The sequence below is a fragment of the Callithrix jacchus genome, chromosome 1 (genome assembly GCF_049354715.1).
Source record: "Callithrix jacchus isolate 240 chromosome 1, calJac240_pri, whole genome shotgun sequence".
Classification (NCBI taxonomy): Eukaryota; Metazoa; Chordata; class Mammalia; order Primates; family Cebidae; genus Callithrix; species Callithrix jacchus.
This window is the reverse complement of record NC_133502.1, coordinates 194,896,293-194,919,452: the sequence shown is the minus strand read 5'-3', so window position 1 is coordinate 194,919,452 and position 23,160 is coordinate 194,896,293. Positions and strand designations below refer to the sequence as shown.

Genomic DNA, 23,160 nt, shown 5'->3' with positions numbered 1-23,160 from the left:
TATGCCTGGCTAATTTTTGTATTTTTAGTAGAGATGGGGTTTCACCATGTTGGCCAGGCTGGTCTTAAACTCCAGACCTCAAGTGATTCACCCACCTCAGCCTCCCAGAGTGCTAGGATTATAGGCATGGGTCACCACACCTGGCTGCTTCCTTCAATTTTTCTTAATGCTTGCCAACAGTTTTCTTCATCCCTATAAACAATGTATGCTAAATTTTTGACATCTGTTTTTCCCCCTAAGTTCTTAATACCTCTTAGTCCAAAGAGGCTTCAGACATAAGAGAACTATGAATAAACTATAAACTTAGGCCAGGTGTGGTGGCTCACACCTGTAATGCCAGCACTTTGGGAGGCTGAGGTGGGCGGATCACCTGAGGTCAGGAGTTCCAGACCAGCCTGGCCAGCATGGTGAAACCTCATGTCTACTTAAAAAACACACACAAAAAGTTGGCCAGGAATGATGGCTGGCACCTGTAATCCCAGCTACTCAGGAGCCTGAGGTAGGAGAATCATTTGAACCTGAGAGGCAAGGCTGCAGTGAGCCAGGATCGCGCCACTGCACTCCAGCCTGGATAACAAGAGTAAAACTCTGTATCGTGTGTGTGTGTGTGTGTGTGTGTGTGTGTGTGTGTGTGTGTGTGTACACACACACACATACACATTCTTAGATTTTCATGTACTTTTTAATCAATTATTAATGTAGCACCAGGTTCCCAGACTCCCAGTGTAAACAAAGAGAGCCATCTTTGATATCTTCCATTCTTGCATTCTTTTTATAAAGATCTGAAATCATCTTTCTTTATGAAAAACCTCCTGGGTCCAACCCTCTCTTCACCTCTTTTCCACTGTTACCACACTGGCCCAGACATGATAATTTATTTACACTACTTTATAGCTTCTACTACATCAAAGTGACTCAATTTGACTTTAAAGAAGTTCCATCACTTTGCCATCCCCTACCTAGACAATCTTTTATTCTGCTGTTCCCTGATACGGTAGGTAGACCTTCCTCTGGACTTCTGTAACAGGCCGCTCAATCTGTAGAACCACCAACCTACAGCATCCCCCTCCAGACTCCTTACTTATTCATTCCTTTTGTATATTCCCTCAAGTTTCTGACCTTGCCAATAATGTCACCCAGCCCTCCCTGTCTACAATATTCAAGGCCCCACTCAAATTCCAACCTTCTGGAACGCCTTCCTTAACACTCCACCCATTCGTCAGTATTTAAATTTCACAATACTTTCTTTTGCACTCAACTATTCTCTGATTTAAAAAAAAAGAAACAGTTGCTTAGGGAAAGGAACTATCACTTTTACTTTGTCAGTCTTCTATATCATTCACCCAATAAGAAATATTAGTAAACCACACACAGAAAAAAAAAAATCACAATGCTCAAATGCCATCATTTTACAACTTGATCATTTACTATCAAAAGGCCAGGAAAGGAGGGGAACGATCCAAGATGGCCGATCAGTAACAGCCCGGGATTGCAGCTCTCAGTCAAAGCGCAGAGAACTAGAGGACGCCACACTTTCAGACAAATTCTGGTCGCTCACGGAGCAGAAGATCCCCCAGTGGAGGAACCACACGGGTCACCAGCGCGACACTTGTGGCTGGCGCAGCGGCTTCGCAGGCACCTCAGCACGGCAGCTCTCGGAGCAGAGTAAACAGGGCGGGCTCCCCTTCTGACCGAGGTTTGGAGGACCCACATGGGTCCCCAGCATGACTCCTGAGACCGGCGCAGCGGCTGTGACGGCACCTCAGCGCGGCAGCTCTCCGCGCAGAGTAAATGAGACTGGTTCCCCTTCTGACCGAGGTTTGGAGCCCCGGGAAGGCAGAGTCGCCCATTACGGACACAAGAAGGAAGCCAGACAGGAGAATCCTGGGCAGAAAAGCACCATCAGTCTTAACGCTGCCATTCTGGCCCTGGGAACTAACAACTTGGACATCCAATCAAGAGACCTAATCTGAAAGTTGGTAATTTCAAAGGCGACAAGAGGATAAATATACAATGATGGGAAGAAACCAGCATAAAAAGGCTGAGAATACTCAAAATCAGAACGCCTCTCCCTCTAAAGATGATCACAGTTCCACATCAACAATGGAACAAGGCTTGATGGAGAACGAGCGCATCCCAATGACAGAATCACTCTTCAGGGAATGGATAATAAGAAACTTCTGTGAGTTAAAAGAACATGTTGTAGCCCAACGTAAAGAAACTAAGAACTTTGAAAAAAGGTTTGATGAAATCCTATTGAGAATAGACAACTCAGAGAGGAATATAAGTGAATTAATGGAACTGAAGAATACAATACAGGAACTCCAAGAAGTATGCACAGGTTTAAACACTCAAATTGTTCAAGCAGAAGAAAGGATAACAGAGGTCAAAGTCCAACTTAATGAAAGAAAACAAGAAGACGAGATTAGATATAAAAGGATAAAAAGGAATGAGCAAAGTCTCCAAGAAATGTGGGACTATGTGAAAAGACCAAATTTACGTTTGATAGGTGTACCTGAATGCCACGGAGAGAATGAATCCAAGCTGGAAAATACCCTTCAGGATATTATTCAGGAAAATTTTCCTGAACTAGCAAAGCAGGTCAATATTCAACCCCAGGTAATACAGAGAACACCACAAAGATATTCCTCAAGAAGAGCAACCCCAAGGCACATAATCGTTGGATTCACCAGGGTTGAAAGGAAGGAGAAAATACTAAGGGCAGCCAGAGAGAAAGGTCAGGTTACTCACAAAGGCAAGCCTATCAGACTTACAGCAGATCTCTCAGCAGAAACTCTACAAGCCAGAAGAGAGTGGGGGCCAATATTCAACATCCTCAAAGAACAGAACCTTCAGCCCAGAATTTCATTATCCAGCCAAACTAAGCTTCACAACTGAAGGAAAAATAAAATCTTTTATGAACAAGCAAGTACTCAGAGATTTTATTACCACCAGGCCTGCTTTACAAGAGCTTCTGAAAGAGGCATTACACACAGAAAGAAACAACCAGTATTAGCCTTACTAAAAATATACCGAAAAGTAAAGAGCACCAACATAAAGAAGAATTTTCATCAACGAATGGATAAAACAGCCAGTCAACATCAAATGGCAGTAACCCTAAATTTAAATCGACTAAATCCCCCAATCAAAAGACACAGCCAAAAGCCAACGGCATGTTACATCCAGACCTGTTTCACATGCAAGGATACACAAAGACCCAAAACAAAGGAATGGAGAAAGATTTACCAACCAAATGGAGAGCAAAAATAAATAAATAAATAAAAAGCAGGAGTTGCAATTCTCGTATCTGATAAAATAGATATTAAAGCAACAAAGATACAGTGGTAAAAGGATCAATGCAACAACAAGAGCTAATGATCCTAACACCCAGATCCTAACATAGAGACTTAGATTCAATGAGACAGAAAATTAATAAGGATATCAAGGACTCGAACTCAGATCCGGAACAAGTAAACTTAATAAATATTTATAGAGCTCTCCACTTCAAATACATAAAATATACATTCTTGTCAATACCACATCACACCTACTCATAGGTTTAAATGAAACATTGATTGGCCATTATTAATACCCTTTTTTTTTTTTTTTTTTTTTTCAGAATAAAGCAATATTTCCATTCACCCTTCCTCTCTCTCTTCCTCTTTCTTTCTCTCCTTTACTCATTTTTTTTTCTTTCCTTCTCTCAAAAAAAGAAATCAACTTGTAAACCTCTAGATCCAGGTCGGCAATGTCTCTCTCATTGCTTGAATTCCTTCCTTCCCTTCCTTTCCCTCCCTCTTCCTCCCTCCCTCCCCCCTTCCTCCCTTCCTTCCTTCCTTCATCCCTTCCTTCATCCCTTCCTTCCTCCCTCCCTTCCTCCTTCCCTCCCTTCCTGCCTTCCTCCTTCCCTCCCTAAAAAAAAAAGGTGATTAAAAAAAAAAAAGCCAGGAAAGATACACACAAAATGCAAGAATATTAACTGTTTTCTACCTTATTCGGCTTCGGGTGGTGGGAGTCACAGATGCCGTTGGAGAAGAGGATAGGGAAAGCTGTGGAGACGTGGTTCCCATAGCCATCAGAGAGGCTGGCGATGCTCCCTCCTGTGCAGAAATGTCCCGTTTCATTTCTTCACTACTTCGTCGAGACACTGTAAGAAATAGTCATTATGCATTTTATAGCAAAAACATTTTAGACTGCGTTCTTGAGATTTTTTCTGAAGATTCCAAAAAAGAACAGATATTACCATACAGGAGGAAAACTAACACTGATAACTGGAAAGTATTTCTTATTTTTCCATTAAAAAAACTGTGAGGCCAGGCACAGCAGCTCATGCCTATAATCCCCCCAACACTTTGGGAGACTGAGACAGGCAGATCACTTGAGGTCAGGAGTTCCAGACCACCCTGGCCAACATGGTGAAACCGTGTCTCTCCTAATAATACAAAAATTAGCCAGGCATGGTGGCGCATGCCTGTAATCTCAGCTACACAGGAGGCTGGGGCAGGAGAATTGCTTAATCCCAGGAGATGGAGGTTACAGTGAGCTAAGACTGTACCACTGTGCACTCCAGCCTGGGCGACAGAACGAGACTCTGTCTCAACAAACAAGCAAACAAACAAATGCAACAACAAAAAAATGTGAAAAGATACAGTAGTTGAAATATGCATAGAGCTCCATATTCCTTACAGACAAGGAGTTTCCCTAATCCATCCCTATAACATTCATGGTACCTATTAAGCACATAGTGAATACTACACAAACATCTGTCTAATTACAAATACAACTAAAAACCAAAGGTTAATTATAACCAGATTTGTAACTACTGTGCCCTCAACACACACAATTCAAATCAACACAACCCTTCTGAATTTAGCCAAAAACACTGTTAAAGGGACAGAAAGGAAAGACATACTTCATTATAAGGCTACATGTAATCCTAGCTAAGGGCACTTTTCTTTTTTTCGTGAGGGAGTCTTACTCTGTCATTCAGACTGGAGTGCAGTAGTGCATCTCAGCTCACTGCAACCTCTGCCTCCTGGGTTCAAGCAATTCTCCCACCTCAGCCTCCTGAGTAGCTGGGACTACAGGCGCCTGCCACTGTGCCTGGCTAATTTTTGTATTTTTAGTAGAGACAGGGTTTTGCCATGTTGGCCAGGCTGGTCTTGAACTCCTGACCTCAGGTGATCCGCCCACCTCAGCCTCCCAAAGTGTTGGGATTATAGGCATGAGCCACCACACCCAGTCTCAGGGCACATTTGAAAAAAAAAAACTAAATCAATGAGACAGAAAACCAAAACGTATCAATTCAACTGTTGCGAAATATCAACAATCTTTTGGAAAACTCCTATTCTGAAGTTTGGCACAGTAAGACATTGTACCACCTTATTAGAATTACAAAATGTTCCAAGAACTGTTGAGTGGAAGTACCCACCTCAGCCACTGCTATCAGCTCCAGAACAGTAGCTTTCTAAAGGCGGCACTGACTATTGCCAGGTGCTGAGAATGTAGAGCTAAACACAGTGACAACAGACATAGTCGACAAAGTCCCTGATCTCAGATTCTTTCTCACCTCAGAAGAAGGTGGATCTGCAGGAGCCATTAACTCTCTCATTCCTGGGCTGATTTAACACAGTCAGTGTTACACATCAGTAATCCTTTTCCCCTGATAACTAAAAACTGTCCCACCCCACTGCCTTTACTGGCTAAAATTTCCTAATGATTTTAGGATAACCACAAGCAGAATATGTAACTCTGCATTAGTAAAGCAATGCCCTTAAAGATCCAGAGGCACAAATGCTTTCTTCTATTATATGATCTTCAAATGACATGCTTATATATTTCTGGCACAATTTATAATTATGGCTTTTTTTTTTGTTCAATGTCAGTTCTTCATAGACCTTTTTTTTTTTTCCAATTGAGAGCAGATACTGTTTATTAACTGACCAGCTTAGAAAAATAATCATGGGAGACACCTTAGTTCATTCTTCTAATAAGCCTGTTGATCTGATCCTCCCTGTTGCCTGCATCTCCACCTTCTACAACATGGGTGGTCTTTTTCTTCATTCCGCCCCGTGGAGAAGATAATTTAAAGGGCCACAGGAAGTTATTTGCTTCTTTGAAACGTTTTCCAACAGTATAGAGCTCATGAATCAGATCCTCCATGCAGATGATGCCATATTTTCCAAGAGATCGAGCAATCAGAGCGTTATCTGTCAAAGCAATTCGCTTCTTTTTGATCTTGCCATAACCACGTTTGTAGATTAGTTCATTTACTGACTTCAGATTTGGGTACCCCCATGTAATATATGGCTCTACGATCCTCAGCATGTTAACTGAAGCCTTGTTGAGCTTCACAAAGGTTCCATTGAAGATTTGACGACCGCAAAGAAGCTGCAACACCTTTCGGACCTTTGGGCTCACACCATTGATACCTCTGATCCTGATGACAAACACCAGTTTGGGTTCTGCAGGTACACAGAAGTTGCCAGCTTTCCTTGCCATCCTCACCATTCAAATTTCAGTTCTGTACATCTGCTATATTCCTTGTGAAAATGCTTCGCTTTTTCATAGATAAGCTTCCTCCTTGCCTTTCGAAGCATCTTTTGGACAAACTTCTTTCTCAGGCGCTTGATCTTCAGCTCTGAGAAATTCCTTTGCTTTTTCTTAAGGGTTTCCGGCACAGCAGGAACCTTCTTCTTCTTCTCTTCTACACCCTCCATGGTTCCAGCCGGAAAAAGAGGTATAGTCCTTAAATCAGTAGTTTCTTTTAAGTGGTGTGCTAGGAAACTGGATGAGAAAATCTCTCAGAACTTTATATAAAATAGAGGAAACAGACTGAGAAAGAATCTGGAGCGTGCGCGCGCGCACACACACATACACACACACACACACGCAGAAAAAGGCTTTCGGATGCTAATTTTAGCTAATCACAGGACTTCCCATTGATTTAAAGCCCAGCTAGAGAGAGCGCGGTGGCTCACGCCTGTAATCCCAGCACTTTGGGAGGCCAAGGTGAGAGGACAGCTTGAGGCCAGGAGTTTGAGACCAGCCTGGGCAACACAGTGAGATACTGTCTCTAAAAAACAAAAAATAAAAAAAATTTTCAGAGGAAAGTCATCACCTGAGAGGGTCTTGGCACTTTCCATTGCAGGCACTCTCGGGAGGGAAGCAGGCCGGCTGGTTGAAGATGTTCTCAGCAGATGCTCTGTACAAAGTAGAAAGGATCCTAATAAAGAAATCTGATGCTGAACTTTAAAGTGATAAAGGTAGAAAAAAGGTGAGTTTTACTCCTTTCAACCTTAAAGCTCTTCCTTCTTCCCAATGCAGGGAACTTCAACAATTTCCCATAGTCTGTTTATCCAAAACAACTAATGTATACACAGAACACAGTAGAACATTCCATTCAATGTTTCACCTCTAGGAATGAGATGCCCCATACAGACAAATACTTCTAAATCCTGGGCTGCCACTTACCTGTCTGATGCAACTCCACCAAAATCAAAGATCCTTTACTGCAACTACATCTAAGCTACAACTAAATAAAAGCTTTGCCTTCATGTGCCTACGGTTAGTGTGGAAGCTACACATATTAATATATACAACCATAGACAAGTCAGGATGGGATAAATAGAGTCACAGAATGATAAAAGTATTATCAAACAGAGGAGAAGACATTCCCTTTGATTTCAGGCAGCAGGGAAGACTTCAAAAAAACCAATGACATTAAGTAAGCTGGGCCTTACTGAAAAGAGGTGGGGAACTATATGTTAGTCAACAACAATCAGAGAAAGGTAGAAAGACATTCAAGTTAGAGAATAATAAAGGCCAAGTATGGCTAAGACATAGAGATATATGGAAAACAAACAAGGCAGCAGGGAATGGGGCTTTAAAGGAGGATGAGGCTGATTAAGGAAAACCTTCATTACCTGGCATGTGGACTTTAGTCTGAGGGCAACAAGAAAGTATCAAAGATTTTTGAGGCTTCAGGGAAGGACACAATCAGGTACTCCTTCGACTGTCTCCATTTGCAGCCTCACCTTGTTCTATTCCTCTCTTGTTTTCTAACCACAAACTGTCTTGGGAGTTCCTTCAGTTTCTTGAGCATTAGCACCAGCTGCCCCCTAGGCTCCTCCTCTATTCCCTCCTAATACTGGTTAACTTTATCATCCTTAAGGTATCAGTTCACTTCCCCGGGACCTGCTTCCCCACCAGCACCCACCAAACACAGAAGGAGTTGCCCTGTTCTCTTCCTGCACAATTCTTACCTAAGGCTACAGCCCGACAAGATAGACTCCTCAGACCAGGACACAGGGAGGCAGTCACGAGGACAACCAGAAGTGTTCCTTCTGATCAGGGTCTGGCTTGTGACTAGGCTTTCCCTTAGCCTAATCACACGCCAGACCCTGATCAGAAAGAACAAATCTGCCCAGAAGCACTTGTTGAGTCTGTTTCTTACTGCATGTCTAGGGATCCAAGTCTGCCTCAATTTGACAGACTGTCCCTGTCATAGCCTTGTACTAGCTTTCTGAAAATACTCAAAAATGTACTGAGAACCCAAATAGGTTATTCTTTTAAAAATTATTTGTGTTACATTTTAACAGCCACAATCCAGGCTGCTGCCATGTCATGAAGTAGTTCCACTGTGAGAATCAAATCTGCCCAGAGGCACTTGTCACAGTAAGAACACAGGGCCATTTACTATTCTAGTAAGTAGGCTGGTTTCCATGTTCATGTCCAACTGTCGGTTTATCCCTCTTGAGGAAATAAGATTAGTCTACTACAACTGAGTGTAGCAGGCAGGAGATACTGTATTTACAGTAACAGATTCTATTCTGTTGCCACATGGAGCTATTCTTGTCTTTAATCCATTCATTAAACAAAAATCATCTGAGTGTCCACTACTTGCCATGCACTTGGCTTGGTGCAAAGGTCAGAGAAAAAAAGAAAGGAGACAGGAAACTTGCTCTCGTGGAACCTGGAGTCTAGAGCAGTAACAAGCATTCAAAAAGTCATTATGAACGAGTAATGCTAAGAAAGAACAAGTACCGGGGTTCTGGGAACATAGCGGCAATGTAACCTGGTCTTGAGGGGAGAACAGGAAAGACCTCCTCAGGAAATGACAGCAAAGTTGAGACTAGAAGGATAATTAATAGTCTTTCTGCAGGCAAACGAGAGCTTAGAAGAAAAAGAATGTTCCCAGCTGAGTGCTTAGCATCACCTCAAAGAAATCGAGGACACTGTGGTGATGTTCAGAGGGAGGGGAAGAGCAGAGCGAGGTAAGCCTTCAAAGGTAGGCCAGAGGGCCAGCTCAGGCAAGCATGAGTCATGCAGGCAAACTCCAGGGTAAGGTATCTGGACTTTAGTTGGCAAAGGGGAGCCAATGGAGGTTTTATCACGTTAGCATTTTTCTGGCTGCAGCAGATTGGAGAGGGGTAATGGTTTATACAAGACAATGAGTTACAGTGTGGAGGTAAGAGATGATGGTGACTTGGACTTGGGTGGTACCAAGTGAGTACGTGATGTAAACAGAGTCAAGGGCTCTTTGATGCAGCAAAATCAACAGACTTGCCGACAGATGGATGTGAAGGTAAAAAGGAAGGAGGTACCACATACAGAGGTAAGAAAGGTGAGGAAGATTATGGAAGAGTTGTGAACACACTTAATTTGAGAACTGAGATACCCAGGGAAAGATGTGGTCCAGGCAATGAGAGAGAGACAGTGTAAAAGAAAGTCTGAAGTGAATATACTGTTTTGAAAATTTTCAGCACATAGGTGATGGGGTGGGAGTGTACTTGGTGACATGGAGGTTACTGGTAATCTTGGTCAGAGAAATTAATTCAATGACAAAAGTAAGATGAGAACGTGGTGGGGAGGGAGTGGGACATATAAAAGATACGGAGATAAATTGAGCAAGGTTGTAAGGAAGAAAGTATAGTAGCTGGTGGACAAGAAAAGGAGGATCTTTTTCTTCTTAATGAAGAAAAGATGTATTTTTTTTTTTTTTAATTAAAGATGGGGTTTCATCATGATGACCAGGGTGGTCTTGAACTCCTGACCTCAGGTGATCCACCCACCTCGGCCTCCCAAAGTGCTAGGATTATAGGCATAAGCCACCGCGCCAGGCCGTAAAGATTATTTTTAAATGACAGAAAGGAGCTAGCCAGTAAAGAAGATAAAGTTGAAGATATAGGAGAAGGAAATAATCAATCAAGAGCATAAGGTCAACAGCACCTGAGAAAGCCCAAGAGGAGGAGATCCAGGGCTCAGATAAACGGATAAATGGATAAACCTAAACAGAGATACATTCTGATTACTTCAGACAGATACGTAACATGGGAGTCCCAGGTCTGCTAGTTAATTCTAATTGCAGAAATAAACAGGTACAGGTAGTTGTCCCTTTACTGTTTCCCAAATCAAAGTTATCGGCAAAATAGGTTTTAAAATAGAAGCTTTTATTGATTGAGGCCAAGTGGCGCAGCTAAAATTTGGTAGAGAAACCCAGTCCTACTGTCTTGAAGAACCAGAGGACACATCCTGAGACAACCACAGCTATTGGAAAGTGAGGGTGTAGGGAAACTACCAGAAAGGAGGAGCCACCAAAAAGGAGCCAACAGTTTGTATATAAACTCTGTCCAAATCCTTCACTGACTTCTGAAGTCCACAAGCACTCATGCTCCAAAAAGCTGAATTAAGGATAAAATAACCAAACAGGTATTTCAGCTGCAGGGAGAGTTTGGAGTCTGAGGTGAGTTAACTGCTAAAACAAAAACCAATACTTTGCCGAGGAATGTAAAAGAATCAAGACTCAGCCAGGCGTAGTGGCTCACACCTGTAATCCCAATACTCTGGGAAGCTGAGGCAGGAAGACTGCAGGAGCCCAGGAGTCTGAGACCACCAGCTTGGGCAACAGAGCAAGATTACATCTCTACAAAAACATTAGCTAGACATGATGGTGCACACCTGTAGTCTTAGCTACTTGGGGACTGACACGGGAGGGCAGCTTGAGCCCAGGAAGTCAAGGCTACATTGAGTTAGGATTATACCACTGCACTCCAACCTGGGTGACAGAGTGAGACCCTGCCTCAAAAAACAAACACACAAAAAACCTCTAAAATATGTGATTCTTATGCCCAAGACACAACTCAAAATTACTAGACATACAAAGAAAAAAGAAAGTGAGTCATACTCAAAAGAAATGGAAACCTACCTGAAGATGCTACGTGCTAGAAATGGCAGAAAATAACTTAAAAGCAGCTATTAGAAATATGATCAATGTTATAAAGGAAAATATGCCCTCAGTGAATGAACAAACAGGAAAGCTCAGCTGAAAGCACTGTAAGAGGGTAATAAAGGCTTTCTCAATGAGATAAAATGCAAAGGACTGCCTAAAACTGAAATTGGAATAGGCATTAAGAAAAGCCCTCTGGAAAACTATTTCCCACTCTAAACACAAAGTATTAGTGGAGACACTGGAAGCCTGTTCTGCACTGAAGGTAATTACAGCAACAACAAACCTCAAACCCAGCCCAGCTCCTGAGCAGATTAAGTCGAACTCCCACATTTAAAGACCTAAGTAGAAGAAAAGAGGTGTCCATTTCAAGGCATAAAATCTATCTACTGTCCATATAAGATGTCTTAGCTTTCAATAAAGAATTGTAAAATATACAAAAAGCAGAAAAAGCCAACATACCCAGCTCACTACACCAAGACACAAAGTAATCAATAAAAACCCAATGACACAGATACTGGAACTATCTACAGAGCATTTACAATAACTATGATTAATATATCATTTTTAAATAAAATTTTATAGAGATGAGGTCTCACTACGTTACCCAGGCTACTCTTAAACTTCTGGGCTCAAGCAATGTTCTTCCCTCAGTCTCCCAAGGTGCTGGGATTACAGGCATGAGCCAGTGTCCAGCCTCAGCCTTAAAAAGAAAGGAAACTGGCCGGGCGCGGTGGCTCAAGCCTGTAATCCCAGCACTTTGGGAGGCCAAGGTGGGTGGATCACGAGGTCAAGAGATGGAGACCATCCTGATCAACATGGTGAAACCCCGTCTCTAATAAAAATACAAAAAATTAGCTGGGCATGGTGGCGCGTGCCTGTAATCCCAGCTACTCAGGAGGCTGAGGCAGGAGAATTGCCTGAACCCAGGAGGCGGAGGTTGCAGTGAGGTCATGCCATTGCACTCCGGCCTGGGTAACAAGAGCCGTCTCAAAAAAAAAAAAAAAGAAAGGAAACTGTTTCATGCTACATCATGGATAAACCTTGAAAACATGATATTAAGTGTAATAAAGCCTCTAAGGGAAAAGGCAAACAACATGCAAGATTGGGAGCATTTCCTACTTGATTTTCTCTTATAGTTTCCATCTCTCTGCTAAAATTAGACAAATAAAACTGTGAAAACCATGTCTCTGGTTTTCAACTTCAGGCAAATTTGCCCCTCCAGGGATTATTAGGTTATCACTCTCATCCCCCCAGTTATAACAACCAAAAATTAGAGGCGTTTTTGGTTGTTACAACTGGGGAAATGGGAGTGACACTGGCACTCTAGTGGGTAGAGAGCAAGGATACTGCTAAATCACCTATAATGCACAAAATAATCCCCCACAAACAGTTATGTGGAGGCCAATAAGGCCAAGGCTGAAAAATCTTAACCTAAGGCAACCACTGAAAGAATTTAATGGGTACAAATAAAAAGTCAGTAGGAGAGATAAAACAATAAAAGAAATAGTCAACAGACCCAAGAGAAGGCAGAAAAAGGAAAAAGAAGCAGGACAGATGGGTCAAATACAAAACATGACAAGGTGGTAGACTTTAATCACAACAATAATCATATTAGATGAGAATGGTCTAAATCCACCAATTAAAAGACAAAATGTCAGAATGAATAAAAAAGACTAAACTATAAACTGTCTATAAGAAACTTACTTTAAATTTCAGAACAAGGGATACTATCTGAGATTTAAAAAAAAAAGATTAAAGGGGCTAGTTCTTTAAGAAGACATAACATTCCCAAATGTGTATGCATCTACCAAGAGAGCTTTGAGACACATGAGGCAAAAATGATAGAACTAAAAGGAGAAATAAATCCATAACTAGACTTTCAGAGTTCAAGACTATTCTCCCAGTAATTGCTAGAAACGAGCAGACAGAAAGAAAATGAGTAAATATAGAAGACCTAGACTTAAACAATATAACCAACTAGATCTAACTGCTATTTATTTATAAAACACTCTGCCCAATAACAGCAAAATGAAAACATGCTGCCAAGTGAGAGAAGCAAGACTTAAAATAAAAAGGTGTATGTTGTATGATTTCATTTCTATGTAGTCTAGACAAGGGACAACTATAGGGATGAAAAACATCAGTGGTTGCTCAGGAATGGGGTGTATGGTAGGTTGACTGCAAAAGGGCAGCCTGAGGGAATTTTGGGGGTGATTGAACTCTTGTGTACAGAACTGTATAACTATGATGATGGACAAATGGCTATGGGTTTGTCAAAACCCACAAACTATATACCAGAGATTTTACTCTATGTAAATTAAAAAAAAAATCAGCCAGAACCACTTTGGAAGGCCGAGGCAGGTGGATCATGAGGTCAAGGGATTGAGACCATCCTGGTCAACATGGTGAAACCCCGTCTCTACTAAAAATACAAAAAATTAGCTGGGCACGGTGGCGCGTGCCTGTAATCCCAGCTACTCAGGAGGCTGAGGCAGGAGAATTGCCTGAACCCAGGAGGCGGAGGTTGCGGTGAGCCGAGGTCACGCCATTGCACTCCAGCCTGGGTAACAAGAACGAAACTCCGTCTCAAAAAAAAAAAAAAATCAACCAGAACAAGGGGGATGGAGGGAGAGAAGGAGAGGAGAACAGAATGTAGACTATGACAAATTAATCTAACTGCATTATAAAGGCATGACAGACCAACTGAAGGGGGTAGGGAAAAGGAACTGGCCTAAGAAGCTTTGAGGAAAAGAAGTGTTTTGGCTAGATACTATAAGGTTAAAGACAAAAACAACTCTACACAAACACTGTAGTTGGTAAATTTACTTCTCACAATTAAAACCAGTTTTAGTCTCACAGGAGTATGGCTTAATAGCTCTGAAACTACTGTTTATGTATATTAAGGTTGAACAAATAAGTAAATATACCACAGACAATGAGAGACAGGTTTCTCACCCCCAAAAGAAAGAAGTTATAGGTAAGAAAAGGGAGGCCAGAATGAACCCTTTGGTGATGGCTTGGAGTCAGGTATCAGTACAAACTTAACAGTTTTTGATAAATAGGCAGGCAGGCAGACAGATAAGATAGGCAGGTAGGTAGGAAGATAGGTAGCTGGCTAAGTAGGTGGGTGGGTAGATAGGAAGACAGGCATGATAGGTAGACAGACAGACAGGATAGTGTATATACATGGGTGGGTACATATACATACAATTTCCCTAGTTCTAACCAGAGAGGGACTAAAGGCTGTGAAACCCCAGTAGCAATGAGCACATCTAGCACCTGGGTCTTGGTTTCCCAAGAAAAATTAGCCACCATGCCCAGCTAATTTTTTGTATTTTTAGTAGAGACGGGGTTTCACCATGTTGACCAGGATGGTCTTGATCTCCTAGCCTCGTGATCCACCCACCTCGGCCTCCCAAAGTGCTGGGATTACAGGCGCGAGCTACCGCGACAGGCCTAAAACCTCTTTTCTTTTTAAATTACCCAGCCTAAGGCATTTCTTTACAGCAATCCAAGAATGGACTAACAAAAATATTTACTAATTTCTAGCAGACAACCATCTAACCAAGTCTACAAGGTTCATTTAACATCAGAAGTAACAAGACAGGGGTGTATCATGTACCCCGGATAATAATAACTTGAAAAGGACACATCACCTCTGCAGTATCCCTTCCATTAAAACATAAACTCAGGCTGGGTGCGGTGGCTCGTGCCTGTAATGCTAGCGCTATTGAGAGGCCAAGGTGGGCGGCAGATCACTTAAGGTCAGCAGTTCAAGACCAGTCTGGCTAACATAGCGAAACTCCATCTCTACCAAAAAATACAAAAAATTTAGCTGGGTGTGATGGTGTGTGCCTATAATCCCACTGTAATCCCAGCTACTCAGGAGGCTGAGGCACAAGAACTGCTTGAGCCCAGGAGGTTGCAAGTGAGCCGAGATAGCGCCATTATACTCCAGACTACGTGACAGAGTGAGATCTTGTCTCAAAAAAAAAAAAAGGGGGAAAAAAAATCCATAAACTCAACTTAAATCAGGAGAAAATATCAAACAAGCCCATACTGAGAGACAGTCTGCAAAATAACCAGTATTTTTCAAAAGTGTTGGGGTCATGAAAGACAGGAAAAGAGTAAGAAGCAGTTGCAGACTGGTGGGACTAATGAGGTAAGACAACTAAATGGCAAGTAGGACCCTCGATTTTATCCTAGAATTAGAAAAGGACATTAGTGGAAAAACCGATAAAATCCAAATAAATTCTGTTATTTTACTGATATTAATTTCTTACTTTTGACAATTATTCTACAGTTATATAGGATGTTCCTATAAGAAAAGCTGGGGGAAGGGAACTCTAATTTTTTTTAAGTCTAAATTTATTTCAAAAGGAAGAGTTTAAACACACAGAGAGACAGAACACCTTAAATACTGGTATACATGCTGAAGGGTATTGATGATAACTTACTTTGTGATAAAGCAAATATAAAAGAATGCCACGGAATCTAGGCTGTATGTGGATAATTCACGGCACAACTTCTTGCAACTTTTCTGTATATTTGAAAATTTTCATCATAATACGTTGGGGAAAAAATAGGAGCCGAGATATTCTGATTTTTATCAAGACAAAGACCAAGAACCACAGGGAAGAGGAAGAAGAGGTGGGGAGTGACTGAATGTCCAATTCGACTGTAAAATGCAGGAGGGAAGGATATCTATCTCAATTCATCCTGGGACTTTCATGGCCTGAGGCTAGATCTAAAGCTGAGGCAGAATATGATTTAGAGTAAAAAAGGAAAATTCTGTGAAACTTTTTAAACAGAAGGCTTGGCTTTCCAGTAAAGCCTCCTAACTTCATACAAATTTATGGTATGTACCCATAACATAAATCAATTTTTCTCAAAATACTCAGTTTATAAAAATCTCTAGCCTCAAGTAACATAATTTAGACAGATAATAATGGTATGAATTTCCTTACAGAACACAACTACACTTAGAAATAACCAAATTCATAAGATATCTATATGTCTGAGCTGAGGGACACAAGCAATCCCCAGGCTTCTCAACCATTTACAATAACCAACTGAGGTTTATGCTTAACATTCTGGAGCTTATCTGGTCACTGTACTTTTCGACTACCTGTATCCATGTATTTGGTAGCAGAATCTGTGCTTTTCTGCTTAGGGCACAAATGCTAATTCATACACTATCTACAAGGTGGATAGTGTAGAGGTGACACCAGTCACGACCCCAGGCATTTAATTCAGCTGCTGGTAATACCAACAAAAGAACATTTGATTAAGTGCATTTATAATAAGATTTCTCTGGTATGAAACATTTTCTTGCAAGTGCATGATGCTAAAAGATAATAAATAAAAAACCACCTATTGTAGAACAAGAGGCAGCAACTTTTTAAACTTCAGTAATGAAGCCACTGAAATTTTTAAAACAAAAATTACACACTATATTTTTACATTTAAAAGTAAATAAGACAACAAAGGAAGTAAAGCAGTTCAAGACAGAGCTCAAAAATCCTACTCTCATAACAATTTGGAAAACCACAGTGGCCTTTCATGGCCACGAATCATTTGGTTGTTCTTAGTTTTCTGAATGGTTCCTTTCTCAAATGACTGTTTAAGATAAAAGGTCACAGCTGGGCGCGGTGGCTCAAGCCTGTAATCCCAGCACTTTGGAAGGCCGAGGCGGCTGGATCATGAGGTCAAGAGATCGAAACCATCCTGGTCAACATGGTAAAACTCCGTCTCTACTAAAAATACAAAAAATTAGCTGGGCATGGTGGCACTTCCCTGTAATCCCAGCTGCTCGGGAGGCTGAGGCAGGAGAATTGCCTGAACCCAGGAGGCAGAGGTTGTGGTGAGCCGAGATTGAGCCATTGCACTCCAGCCTGGGTAACAAGAGCGAAACTCTGTCTCAAAATAAATAAATAAATAAATAAAAATAAAAATAAATAAGATAAAAGGTTACAGTATCAACTACTGTGATACAGATTCACCTAAGTGTGTTTCCTTTCTCTGGTATTTGCAATGTTTCAACCAGGCTCCACTAAGGCATGACACCAGACTGAAGTAGAGAATGAGACCACCATTACATCGACTGATGGCATGTACCCCATACTGCTGGCACTACCATTTGATGCATCACCAGATAATAAATGAGAGCCAGGAACAGAATCTTAATGCATTTAATCTGTCTTCAATAACCTTGGCCTACAGACCTTCCATACCCATTCCCCACCCACAAAAGCCAAGGTAACGGAAATAATTAAACGGTGGTCTTTCCACAATAATATTCCAAGTTTACCCATTCCTAAGAGTCACTTGGGGAGCTTGTGAAAATGGCATATCCAAGCTTCCTTTCCCAGGTAGTCTATGTTAGTAGATCTGAGGGAAGGCCATATAGGGAGGCCTGAAATCCTGTATTTTAACAAATGACTCAGGTAAGCTTGAGAGACACTACTGGTGCTGGCTTCCCTTGGTAAACCTCACCTTGCTCTGACCCTATCAAGATAAGCCTGGAAAGCAGCAGTAGAGAGAGAAGAAGGCCTCAAGGGTTGGCTTTAGCTGAGCTCAGCAGGTATGGGAAGGCCCTGAGCCATTTCTCAGTGCAGCACTCCACTCTCCTCAGAGGCCACCTCAAACATGGAGCATCAGTGTGCTCTGATGCCCCAGGATCACCTCAGTACCCTCAGATGAGGGTCTCTCCTCCTGGGCTTTCTCAGGCTTGCAGCTACACCACTGCGCCCATACTGGATTCACGGCTTTAGGGCATTGGCGCAGGGTTATACTTACTCTCAGAGGCTGCTGCATGCTTGCACTGGCTCTGATCACACCTGATGCAGACTGAAGAAAGTCAAAAGGCTAACTATTGACAGAACCAGGGCACACCTACCAAGCAGCACAGTGGAAATGTTCCTGAAATCCTGATTTCAATCTCTGCCTTCAACACACAGAGCTTTTAAAGATGCCTAGGACACAACTTGTGTGGTGCTTTAGTTATTTGCTGGCAGCTAAGCAAAATCCTACAGGCAATTCAGGCATCTAAAATCTTTGACTTGTGGACCAATAAGAACTATCACTCTCAGAAACTTGTGCTACTTAGAAAAAGTTCACACACACAGTAATAAAATTGAACAGCAAACATTTACTATGGGCTAGAATTTGTGCTAAATACTTTACAAGCTTTAATTCTTTCTTTCACTCATCTCTCAATTTTTCATCAAGAGTCCAGTATTTCTACAGTGCTGAGGATGCCTTGGTGAACAAAATCTTGCCTTATGGGCCTTACAATTTAGAGAAATGAGAGAAAGACAATAAAAATTATAGACAAACCATACGAGATGTTAGAAGGGGGACCAGTGATAAGGAGAGCAAGCAGAGAAAAGGGTATGTGGGAGAAGGAGTGGTTTCCATCTTTAAATATGGTGCTCAGGGCCTTGCTGAGGAGATTTGGTCTGGCAGAGGGTTCCAGCAGAGGAAGCACCAGTGCAAGGTTTCTAAGTCAGGAGCATGTCCAAGTGTCCAGAGACAGCAGAGAAGTCCACGTGGTGAGGCAGTGTGAGCAAGAAAATAAGGACATTAGAGAGGACACTGAGGCCAGGCTGGGAGGGTCTGGAGGCCCCTGAGAGAATTCTGACTCTTCCTCTGAAAGAAACGGGGAGCAGTGGAGGGTTTGACTAGAGCAGTAGGTTTAAATTTCTGTTTTTCAAGCTATAGTGTCAAGAATAGACAGTGAGGGTGATTCTGAATCTTTTCATAATCCCTGATGGCTTACATCAGGGAGGTGACAGCAGAAAAAAGAGCAATACTCTTATTCCAGACATATTTTGAAAGTAGAGCTAATGGGATTCCCTAAACAGCTGAACAAGTTGAAGATGAAGAAGGGAGTTAAGGATGACTCCAAGGTTTCTGAGGATGAAACTGCATGAATGGAGATGGGGAAGGCAGATTACATGTAGAACAAGTTTGGAAAATGGGGGAATCTTGTCCCGGACACACTGTCTGAGAATATTCAATATCAAAATGGAGATGTCAAGTAGGCAATTGGATACATGAATCTAGAGTCCAGAGGAGAACAACAGGCAAGAGATGCAAATCTAACAGTCCTCAGCACAAAAGTAGTATTTAAAGTCATGAGAGACAGAATACAATAACAGAGAGTGAGGACAAAGAGCCAGGAAGAGAAAAGCCAGCTGGGTGTGCTGGCTCATGCCTGTAATCCCAGCACTTTGGGAGGCCGAGGCAGGTAGATCACCCTGAGGTCAGGAGTATGAGACCAACCTGGCCAACATGGTAAAACCCTGTCTCTACTAAAAAACAAAACTTAGCCGAGCATGGTAGTCTGTATCTGTAATCCAGCTACTTGGGAGGCTGAGGCAGGAGAATTGCTTGAACCCAGGAGGCAAAGGTTACAGTGAGTGGAGATCGTGCCACTGCACTCCAGCCCGGCTGCGAGACTCTGTCTCAAAAAACAAAAACTAAAACAAAAAAAGAGAAAAGCCACATAGGAGATGGAGGAGAAGCAGCCTGACAGAGAGGAGAAGGTACAGGAGTGTGGTATAAAGGAAACCAAAAAGAATGTCCTAGGCTGGGCACAGTGGCTCACGCCTATAATCCCAGCACTTTGGGAAGCCGAGGCGGGTGGATCACGAGGTCAAGAGATCGAGACCATCCTGGTCAACAAGGTGAAATCCCATCTCTACTAAAAATACAAAAATTAGCTGGGCATGGTGGCGCGTGCCTGTAGTCCCAGCAACTCGGGAGGGTGAGGCAGGAGAATTGCTTGAACCCAGAAGGCGGAGGTTGCGGTGAGCCGAGATCGCGTCATTGCACGCCAGTCTGGGTAACAAAAGCGAAACTCCATCTCAAAAAAAATAAAAAAAGATGTTCTGCACATGTACCCCAAAACCTAAAATGCAATAAAAAATTTTAAAAAATTAAAAATAAATTAAAAAAGAATGTCCTAGACGACAGAGTGCTCACAACAGTGCCAAATGGTGCTGACACAGGTCACATCAGATTAGGGCTGAGATGGCTGGGTTGGGGACAAAGCAGTCCTTGACAACCTCAGCAACCACAGGGGTTAAGAGACCAGGAACCCTGCAAGCTAGGTACTCATTATCAATTTACAGATGAGGAGACAGCACCAAAAAAGGTTGAGGTTAACAGCCAGGCCATGGTGAGGCCAAGATCTCTGCTCCACACACATATGTAAATCTTTTGTGGGTTCATCTGGGAGGTGAAAAGAGGAAGGAGAGATGCAGAGTATTTGGGTTAAGAAAACTTTAAACCTTCCACTATTTGTTCCCTTAGCAAAACCTTCTGAGGGGAGAAAAGCGTGACTAATGACTGACAAATGAACGAGAAGCCAAGAAACAGGGCAGAAGGCAAGTCTTTGTGCCAGGAAGATAGTAGCAGCACTATCTTGTGTTTTATTATCCCTAAATATGTACAAAACCAGCTTATCAGAACACTGAAGACTGACAGATATAGAGCCAGTTCTACTGCCAAATTGAACTCTTCAGGCCCTGGTGCTACAGGGAGCAAGTCCCGTGGGTTCTTTAATTGGATACTTTCCACAAGTCTGCTTATTTCTGACCCAAACCTGTTGAAACCTTCTAGTCTAACATACAGAGCCTAACTTACACAACTGAGAATTCCTGAAGAAACTGGCCTGCATCAGCTAGGAGCCCTCAGGCCCTGAGAGGACATCTGGGAATATTGCCACACCCACCCCAAATGAAGCACTGCTTTTCCCAGCACCACACCCTGATGTTGCAGTTCATCTTTCCAATTGCACTTCACTACCACGCATGAAGAGGCAGTGTGGGGGTAAGAGAAGGAGCCTCAACCTCAAAAGATGGGATACTTGGGTTCTGGTGCCAGCTCTACCATAAAAAGCTATGTGGAAGGCCAGGTAGGGTAGCTCGCGCCTATAATCCCAGCACTTTAGGAGGCTGAGGTGGGCAGATCACCTGAGGTCAGGAGTTTGAGACCAGTCTGGCCAACATGGCAAAACCCTGTCTCTATTAAAAATGTAAAAATTAGCCAGGCATGGTGGTGCATGCCTGTAGTCCCAGCTACTTGAGAGGCTGAGGTGGGAGCATTGCTTGAACCCAGGAGGCAGAGGTTGCAATGAGCCAAGATTTCACCACTGCATTCCAGCCTGGGCAATGCAGTGAGACTGCAACTCAGGGGAAAAAAAAAAAAAAAAAAAAGGCTGTGTGAAAACAGCAAGTTCCTCCGAAGGGCTCCCAAGACTTGCTGACCCTCATCTTCCAGAGTCTCAGCTCCCTCACGGTAACAAAACACAGCACAGAGACCTGAAATGGGCTCTGAAGTCAGGCTGCCCTGGGCTTCTGCTAGGTAACTAACTGTGTTAACCTGAGTTGAGTACATTAACTTCTTTAAGCCTCATTTTTAGTATATGGAAAATGGGATGACAGTAATACATATGCCATGGGAAACTGCGAAAACAGTGCCTAGCAATGGTGTACACTCTCCATTTCCCGTCATGAAAGATGCATTTACCCACAACTACTTTCCCCACTTGTAATTTAGATATATTTATTAGTAAACTTCTGATACAAAGGTATACCAGATTGACTGAAATAATATTAAGAGCAAAGGAAGTAATTCAGTTCACCAAAGAAGCCAAACAATCCAAAAATTGACAGTAAAGGTGAAATGCTGTGGCAAATGACATGTACCTTGAACAGGGATTTCCCCATAGTTTGGCCTCTTATCTGAAAGGGCTGTCAGGGGTTTGGATGTTGAGATTGGTCCACTTATGGAATGTCTCTGAAATCATAAGATAAATAATATCGAAGTTAAATCAAGTGTTGGGACTCATAAAGTAAATGCCGCAGAGAATAGATATTTAGTTATAAATCTGTATTAATTCCTTCCATACTGCTAAGGTAAGGTTGTAACACACCTTACAGGCACAGACTGTCATCAATATACTTTATTTTTAAGTTAGACTTTTTATTATGGGATAATTATAGACTCATGCAGTTGTAAGAATATAGAGAGATCCTATGTACTCTTTACTCAGTTTCCCCCAATGGTACTGTCTTATATACCTATAGTAAAATATCACCAGCAGGATTTTGACATTAGCCAAGATACTGATACAGTCATATCTTATATAGTCAAATATATTAATATGGTCAAAATACAGAACATTTCCATTACCATAAGGATCCTTCCTGGGGTCCTTTTATTGTCACATCCCTCTCCCCATCCCCAATCCCATATCACTGATCCCTGGCAACCACTGGTATTCTGAATGTGGTTTCATTATTTTGTTGGAAGAGAATCTTTAAAATATCACAATCCAGTTCACTAAATATAAAAACATGTTCCAAAATGAAATGGGGATGTGCTCTTTTTGTAATTTTACTGCCCATTCAAGCCCTGGTTCAAACAGATCTCAATTCTGCCACCTGCTCACTAATGCTACTACAGCAACTGCCCAGTACAGCCTGTCATTTCAGAGCAGCACTATACCAACGGCTTGTCACTGGCTTTCTCATCTCCAGACTTCTGCACATGCAAGCAGCCAGAATCCACTAGGAACACTTAAAACCCCTCAGCTCTCCTGCCACCTCTACATGATGCTCAAACACCACCATTTACTATAATGCAGTATAGTAAACATATGTTGCTTGTTTGTTTTTCTTGTGCTTCATTCCCACAGCTTTCTCCCAGTCCTTTTTATTTGGCTAACTTCTAACTACTCCTTTCATATTCCCAGCAGAAATGTGTACAAGGTGCAGCTTCTCCACATCCCTACCACGCTTCAGATCATAATCCTTTTAAATTTTGGCCATTCGGAAGTATACAGAATAGGATCTCATTGTGGATTTAATTTCCATTTTCCTGATGACTAATGATGTTGATCATCTTTTCATGTGCCATTG

The 23,160-nt window shown here is 42.1% G+C and overlaps 1 protein-coding gene and 1 pseudogene across 5 annotated transcripts in view; both read right to left on the bottom strand.

The window, feature by feature from the left end:
* The window catches only part of SPECC1L (sperm antigen with calponin homology and coiled-coil domains 1 like), a 153,281-nt gene that overhangs the window by 46,663 nt on the left and 83,458 nt on the right, over positions 1-23,160 (bottom strand). For all 5 annotated transcript variants that reach the window (XM_035267244.3, XM_009007814.5, XM_035267261.3 and 2 more), the window contains 3 exons: positions 21,946-22,036; positions 7,121-7,204; positions 3,991-4,147 (listed from right to left, as the gene is read on the bottom strand). In XM_035267244.3, the coding sequence (XP_035123135.2) occupies positions 3,991-4,147; positions 7,121-7,204; positions 21,946-22,036 (332 nt within the window). The remainder of the gene's footprint in view (positions 1-3,990; positions 4,148-7,120; positions 7,205-21,945; positions 22,037-23,160) is intronic.
* On the bottom strand, positions 5,844-6,740 carry LOC108593927 (large ribosomal subunit protein uL30 pseudogene; annotated as a pseudogene).